We start from the raw sequence: 8,531 nt of genomic DNA, 5'->3' as shown, positions 1-8,531 counted from the left end.
CCCACTAAGGGACAAGGGTGTCAAGAAAATGGATGGAAGAATGGATGGATGGATACTCTTCCACCTCACTTTTATAATTTCCATTCTAAAATTTCAGACATCATTTATTCCATTTCTCCCATTAAAGTGAAGAAATCTTTTAGGGGAACTGCTCCACTGGTAAGATGTGAAAGGGCTGAATGTAGGTGGAATAAAACTCAACTTCAATTTTACTTTTACTTTATGGGTTAAATCATCACCTGGAGAAAGTTTGGCGGCTCAGAGGCTCCACTCTGCAGAGAGCATGACCAGGGTCACAGGATCGGCTCCAGCTTCCATCAACAGCACGAGATTTCACCAACCATAGATGGATAGAGTCGAAAATCATTTCTAGCAGCGGGAGGGTGAACAAAACAAAAGATACCCTGAAGTCTGGTCGAAATATTTTATTTGAAGTAAAGTCAAGCATTTTATATTTACTGTCAGCCAACAATCAACAGAATTTAAATACAAAAAGAAAAAGTTTTCTTCCAGGTGTTTCTGACAGAAATCTCTCTGTTGTCACTTCATTCTCTGTCTGTGGTGGATGAATCCAAAGCCAGGACATGTTACATTCTTCTGGTAAATCTGCAAAGATTCTAATAAGAAGACACAACAAATAAACTAAATGTAAGAGTGATTAACATTTCAGCAAACAAACTGTCTAATGATGATGTGATTATTGGAAAGATGTGTCCAAAAATAATACTTACTCGAGCAATGTCGCTGCTGTGGCAACCTAGAAATATTCAAACAGAGGTCAGAGGTCATTTCTAAATGTTGGATTATTGAGGTGACAAAAAATTCATAAAAAACATTGATGGATTGTATTTTTTGAATTTCACATAAAAATGAATAAGGAAATGAGTCATTTTTAAAATATTTCTAAATTAAAAAACAACTGAACAAATGATAAACTCGTCCTTCATTAAAGCTTCTTTTGGTTTCATGTTATAGTTTTTAGATTAAGTGAATCAATTAATTGCCAAGTCAACTTCTTCCTTGAAACTAGATAGACATTGAATTGAAAAATGAGAGCAATGTTTTACTTTGGCTTTTCTGTTTAAAACCTTTWAACTAAAACAAATTACATCCTGCCTGTTGGACACATCATAGATTGCTTGGAAACAAAATAAGTTTAAATATCATGTTACTCACACTCAGTTGCTTCTATTCCTCCATTAGAGCACCTAGCCAACATCCAGTAGTCCTCCCACTTTGTACAATCAATCTGCTTTGTCTCTCCATCCTTTATGCTGATCTGTTCAGTTTCAGCAATGTTGAGTCTGCCCATATCCAACACACAGGGTGGAACTGCAGGAACTTTAAAAAAAAAAAAAAAAAAGATCAAACTGTTTAAAAAAATATATGAACAAAATACCACATTTCAGATAAATGAACAAAATCACAACTACAGTATTTATACTTATAGATGGTTAGTTTTGGTCATGCGTCATAATTACAACAGACTAAACCAAAAAGAGTCAAACAGCATGTTGCTGTTACAATATCCTGACTCATGATTTATTTTGACATAGAAACATTTTCCAGGAAGTAGCATATCAGTGTTTCCCAACCCTGGTCCTCGAGSCACACTGCCCTGCATGTTTTAGATATCTCTCTGCTTTAATACACCTGATTCAGGTGATTGCAGTTCAGCAAACACTTGTCAGTTGAAATCACCTGTGCTAAAGGAAGGAAACAGCTAAAACATGCAGGACAGTGTAGCTCAAGGACCAGGGTTGGGAATCACTGATGTACTGTATATAAACTAGATTTCAGGCCTGACTGCTAGTTTGTAGTTGTAATATCTACAAAATGTAGTAGGAGTTGTAATAACTACAAACCAGCAGACTCTACATTGTTCCTCTTTAGGTTCGATCCAGTCACTTCCATTTCCAGTCATTTCTACCTCCAGAACTGGGACGAGATCAGACCCAGAAACCTGAGTCGAGTTTATTTTAATAGTTGAATACTCCCAGTTTTTTATTTCAATCATCTCTCACATTACGCTCCTTCACATCTTAAGTCGTGGTTCAAGCAAGTGACATGGAAAATTTCTCCATGTCACTTGCTTGAATATCTCCAGTTCCTTTCTGCTGTTTCTCCACTGTAGAATCAGGCTGTTCACATTAATGCCTCATCCTGATGCTGATAACTCTCCTTTTACTGCAGGAGCTCTGACTGACTCACGTCTTTCTCAGCTGCTGAGTSCAGGAGACAAAGGCTCCACCGACAAAGATAAAAGCCATCAYTAGTTAGCTTCCATAACAAATCAATCTGTAACAGTGACTACACCTGCAGTCCCACTGAACCTTGTGGAGCGCGGTAACCATAACAACACTTGGTGTTCATTTGCTAAAATATGTTTACATTACTGATTTAAAAGGAATGTTTTACACACCAACAGATTTAATTCACTGAGTCARTTAGCTGATTTTATTAATTCATCTTAATGTAARCCYTGTTGAACACTGAAGTTCATCATTGAGTTACTGTTTAAATTTAGTGGAGCGTTTTTGAACAAAACTTTAAAGTTAACTTAAGATGCAGAGAAAGCAGGATTGATGATATGGTAACCATGGCGCCACAGTGTTAACACCAACCAAACTCTTTCTGCATCTTTTAAAATGCTGTTTAGTTTTGACCTGATCGTCTCATTGGAGCTCCAACATGTTTCACTCCTGCAGCAGAATGTTGGTTACAGTGTCTTTGTCCACTTACTGCATGATTGTGCTTCAGTCCAGGTTCCATCTTGACAAGTGATTTTGTTTAAGTGGTTTTCTTGACCTGTAGTGTATCCATCCTCACACTGATACTCGAGCTGAGAGTTATGGCCGTAAACCTCCTTGGGTTCCTGATTGATGATAACTGCATGGCGGATTTTACCAGGCTTATCACATGCATAAATACTTCCTGTAAAACAAAAAGTGCGAACTTTAGGACAAACACAAAAACTGGTTCCTTAATTATTTGCTTGTGTCCCTTTAATATTTCAGCTCAAACATCCGATGGACTCACTCTCACAAACGGGCAGACGAGACCATCTTCCATTTGAGCATTGAATTCTGCCGGAGCGGAGTTTCATGTCAAACCCATCTTCACAGGTGATCGTGATCTCGTCGTGGTTTTTATACCCACCACTTTGTGCTTCTTCGTACTTCCCATTTTCAATAGCAGGTGGAAGGCAGGCGCTACCATCTTGAGAAAAGTAGGAATTAGATAATCAGTTTGAAGATAATAGCCACAGTCTGCATACTGGGTGATGGTGACTTAGTATTTTGCTCTGTATTGAGTGGATCCAAGGCCGTCAGTAAGAAGAGTGGATAAAGAAATTCATATATTGTTGATTAAAGTAAATGACTGTCAGAAAATTCAGCACCCAATTTCATTTAGCTTAGTTTACAGAACGAAATATTTCAGTTTTATTCATTTTGTAATTAAAAATGAGTTTCTAATTAAATGACTAAAATTCATTCATTTACATTTATCATCTAAATCTGTTTTGTGGTTCCGTTTAGCTACAACGGCTTCCTGGAGGCGGACAGCGGCTGGAGTCCTGTGTAGATGACGCACTTGCCTCGTTTCGAGCGCGAGCAGAAAATGATTCGCAGGCGAGCAGAGATCTGATCCGAGCGGAGACACGTTGTGAGCGCGAGGAGGAAAGTTCGAGAAAGCAAGAGTCAATATTTCGAGCGGAGGAGAAGCTCCGAGAACACGCATTTCGAGTTTTGAAAAGAAAAAATATAAAGTCCTGCTTTGTAACTGAAAATGTGAGCACGCAAGTATTAAAAGTTTTGAGAACAGACGACATAAAATCCTGCTTTCAGAATGTGTGCTCTCAACTTACGGCAGAAAATGTCCCCCATAATTCCGCGTCCTGATACGCTCGAGCGGGAAGAAAACAACAACCATGGCAAACGAGAATGAGGATTAAGTTGTTAATGTGCTGGCTCCGGTTTAACAACAACTTTTCAAATCCAAAGACACGCTCTGCCATTAGCATGAGAAGAAGCGCAAACGTCTCTATGTGTGACGTCATTGCGCCCTCTACTGTGCATGCGTGACACTTTCAGGTCGTTTGCAGTTCACACTGGAGAATCGAGTCTCTTTAGGCTGCAGTGTGTGAACGTAGCTTAAGGACATTGACATGGGTCATTGCGAAGAATATTGCTGCCTGTAGACATGAATCTTCATTTAAGTAAAATCCACTTCTCTGGTGGTTTTTACAGTCTAACAAGCCCTGTGGGAAATCTGATACTCACCTATACACTGAGGGGTATGAGTCCATTTGCCATTCTGGCATGTGCTTGTTGCCCACCAGCCCTCCACCACTGGCTTAAATCCAGTTTCACAGCTATAAGTCAATGTTCGTCCATGGTCATAGTTTTCTTGCTGTGGGACAAAATAGCCATCAGAGAGTTCGGGGCGGTCACAAGCTGCTTGAGCTGAAAGAAAGTCACAAAAAAATCAGTCAGTAAATTGTTCTTGTTTTATTAACAAGTGGATAAAAATGAATGGGCAGCGGAGCGGAGGAAACGTTCTCACCATGCAGAAAGCCAGGAAGCCAAGCCAGAAGCACAAATCCCAGAGACCTCGCACACATTTTGTCAGGAATAACAGAGTTCCTCAGTGGATTGGAACAAAATCCCAGCTTCAGACAGAAGTAGTTAATAATTATTCAGGGCAGATTTCCAAAGTTAGGAAATCTGGAGTAAACAGTAGTTCTGCCAAAACAGTGCAAACAATTTTTTTTACAACAAAAAAAGCACTTGTAATCAATAAAAAATAAAATAAAATAATAAAAAAATATATATACACTGCTCAAAAAAAATAAAGGGAACACCTAAACAACACAATATAACTCCAAGTAAATCAAACTTCTGTGAAATCAAACTGTCCACTTAGGAAGCAACACTGATTGACAACGGGGACCCTCGTCGGGTCAATCAGTGTTGCTTCCTAAGTGGACAGTTTGATTTCACAGAAGTTTGATTTACTTGGAGTTATATTGTGTTGTTCAAGTGTTCCCTTTAGTTATTTTTTGAGCAGTATATATTTCAATATTTCTAAATTAGTTATGAAAAAAACAAATAAAATACAGGGTCAGCTCATCTCCACATCAAGTTAGTTATGCAATCATAATCCATTCTCTAAAGGCAGCTGGATGATGTTTAGATTTGATCAAAGGGCTCAAATTTATTTATTAGGACACCAAATTTCACAATAATTGCGTTCAGAGGTCAGGGTTGTTCCCCCACGCAGCCAGGCCACCGTCACACTGCTCAACAGAACCGACACTCTGTTGGGAAAAACAGTAAAAAAAAATTTTTAAAAATTAAAAAACACACAATCAATTCCAGGAACAGACAGAGTGATTCATGTTTACTGCATCTTTGTGTGTTCCATTTACATTTTTTTTTTGCCACTGGAAACATTTAGAATACACATCAGATTGGATTCACGTTCATTGATTTGGAATTTGACAGGACAAACACGCAGTAAAGTCAACAGATTTGCCAGCAGCTTGAATCAAGTTAAACCTTTTAACAGGTTCTTTGTTTAAATAGAAGTAGTTCACTGTGTCTCCAGTAGGTGGTGGTGTTGCCTCAGATTTATAAGAGTAATACTAGACATGGTCTCAGTTTGGAAGCAGAGTAAAAATATTCTATAGATAGAAGAGTATATTAGAGTGTTGTATGTTATTAAGGGAAAAAATGTAAACAAAAATATTGAACAGGAATATTTTTTTATGTTAAAATAGAAAATTATTTATTACTACTGCTCCTGCAATAATATAACATATTGTGATTTCATACATTCCATTCCATACTTATTAATTTTCATTGATACATATACAATTTTGGAATTGATAACTTTTAATACATTTAATACAATTTTCAAGTTAAATATTCTTATTGTGAACATATTTTAAACAAAGTTATGCTGCGGTGCAGATTAGTGAAGGACTGATGGCAAATTCTATAAAAATTTTTTAAAAAATTGCAGTTATCCCCGTTTCTTGTGCATGTTTTTTTCTACCAAATGTTTTCCTTCCACTCAACTTTTCCTTAATATGCTGGGATACAGCAAACTGTAAACAGTCAGCATCTTTAACCTTTCATGGCTTTAACCTGCTGGAAAACTGGAAAGTCAGCAGTCACCCCACGAAGCTGCAGGCCACAACATGACCGTCACATATTTCTGTTAATATTCCCTTTAAACCTGGTCTTAAACATAATTCTTCCTCCCAACAAGTCAAAACAGTCAGTTTACAGACGCTGATGTTGCCCCTCTTATTTATTGATCGGGTTTTACATTTACACCCTGACTATATGCTAAATGCCTCAACATTCTCTGGGTTGGCAAATATTTTTGCAACAGTGGGCCACGGCTCGCACCGCACCTCCTCCTCCGCTTGGGGGCGCCACCTTTCACCTCAAGCTGGACGTTGCATAAGAAGAAAACCATGGTAGGTTTCAGGTTCACAGGTTTGTGAAGCTGTTTCTGAGCCAACAGCTGGCAAAGAGCAGAGATCAGTTGTGTCCACATGATGGGAGTATTAAGGCCACATGAAGAAGACAGAGCTTTCAAAATTATTGAAAATATGACTTTATTCTCATATTTTGACTTTCCTTGAAATATTTTTCTCGTAATACGACTGTTCTCTCGTGCGACTTTACTATTTTTGTGGTATGTTTATTATTGTACAAGTTTATTCTCGTATTTGTATTTTTTCTTAAAGGGCCCCAATACTCAGTAAGTCATGATTTAAAAAAAACATGCATTAACAGTTTATTGTAATAAGTCTATTATACAAAATGCCAAAGGAAAAATGTGTAAAAACAACCAACAGAATTACACGAACATACCAGGACATTATTTTGTGAACATCATATTTCAGCAGGGCGAGCCGCGCAGGACAGTCGTTCCAAACTGAGGTCGTCCATTAATGATGACTCCAACAAAGTTTGCCGTTTTATGACCTCAAGCATACACGCATCCTTTGCAATATTCTACTAGTCTGAACATTGCGATACTCCTTAAATACATTTTGACTTATTTCCTGACTCAGTTGGTTAGATTTATTAATTTCTAGACAGATTTTAGTAAGTTCTCATAATCCCCACATCCAATACCAGAAAAAATAATCATAATTTGCTTGAACAGACAAGATGATCGAAAAGAAGGAATATAGGTTGAAAATTAATCGAGGTGCAACTGACATTTAAATTAACACAAAAAAATGGTAAATTAAACCTAATTAATAAACTAATAATGTGAGATCAACTATGTTTTTGGTGCTCAAAACTTTGCTGTGCAGTCAGTGAATCAAAGCTAGCAGGACTAGCTTATCATATCCAAAATTTACTGGTTCCGTTTTGCTGTTTCAGTTAAGATAATGCACCTTACTAATTTTCATGTAGCGAAATACAGCAATTTGTTAAACTATAGCCCAACTATAACACTAGAACATTGTATTTGGAACCAAATGAAGGCATATAACACTTTTTCTGTATTTTATCCACCTGCTTGACTTTAAGGGGATGGAGGGAGGTTAATAGCTGTATTTTACTTTTATACTTGAAAACAAAAACAAAAAAAGAAAACCGTAAAAAGTCAGTTGCTCTCCATTCTAGTCTTTTTGGATTTGTCACCCACAAAAATGGCCACCTATTTGTGGCAGCTCTAACATCCCATATTTTTGTGAACATGCTTGGTTTCAGGTTAAATCTTTTCAAGTCAAAGGGTTTAGGTCTAAGTGAAGTGACGAGTCACTGGTGCAACGGCCCTAGTCAAGTTAAGTCTTTATGAAATCGAGTCTAAAGTCATTTGACTCAATTCCAAGTCACATGACCCAATTCTCTATTTTCTGCATAACTGCGTTCAAGTTTTTCCCCAAATTATCTGTTGAAGGTCTAAAACAAAAACAGCCATTTGGTTTGAAACCAACTGCTGACAAGTTGCAGGATTCCTATGAATTTTTTACGTTATTAAAAAAGAAAAAAAATCTTTCCTGACTCAACTTTCCTAGACTTTCCTGATTCAACTTTCCAGAATTGGTAGACGTTTACATCCATTTAAGACATAGAAACTAAAACATTTTTAGTAGCATATTGGGGATATTTCCAGATTAGAGCAGTTTTAAGAAAAAGAAAGTAGGATCCAAAAATGCTAAGGACAATGAAGAAATGAAGGACAACAAGGAAGCAAAGAGAAGCAGGCAAGTGGAAGGACATTTGGAAGGGAAATGAGACGATGGTGGACAGAAAAGAAAGGAAGGAAAAAAACAAGGAAGGAAAGAGAGATATAGACAAGTGGGAAATGAAAGCAAACAAAGCAAGGAAGAAAAGTGACGAAGACAAAGACAGAAGTAACAATGAGGGGATGAGGAGGAATGGACAATGAAGGACAAAAAAGAAGGTTCCAAGAAATTAAAGATCAGAGGAAGAATAGAGAAAAGAGGGGAAAGTAGTAAGACACAGGGAAAAAAAGAGAGAAAGAAAGAACAG

The 8,531-nt window shown here is 37.4% G+C and overlaps 1 protein-coding gene across 1 annotated transcript in view; it reads right to left on the bottom strand.

Moving 5' to 3' along the window:
• Window positions 1-4,033, bottom strand: part of LOC103479045 (complement factor H-like) — a 14,161-nt gene extending 10,128 nt beyond the window's left edge. The window contains exons 1-3 of the mRNA XM_017309986.1: window positions 3,869-4,033; window positions 3,040-3,219; window positions 2,743-2,934 (exon numbers count right to left, since the gene is read on the bottom strand). Coding sequence (XP_017165475.1) covers window positions 2,743-2,934; window positions 3,040-3,219; window positions 3,869-3,887 — 391 coding nt within the window. The 5' untranslated portion in view covers window positions 3,888-4,033. The remainder of the gene's footprint in view (window positions 1-2,742; window positions 2,935-3,039; window positions 3,220-3,868) is intronic.
• Window positions 4,034-8,531: the final 4,498 nt, after the last annotated feature.

Source organism: Poecilia reticulata, linkage group LG17 (genome assembly GCF_000633615.1).
Source record: "Poecilia reticulata strain Guanapo linkage group LG17, Guppy_female_1.0+MT, whole genome shotgun sequence".
Taxonomy (NCBI): Eukaryota; Metazoa; Chordata; class Actinopteri; order Cyprinodontiformes; family Poeciliidae; genus Poecilia; species Poecilia reticulata.
The sequence above is the reverse complement of the archived record's forward strand: the minus strand, read 5'-3'. Positions and strand labels throughout refer to the sequence as shown.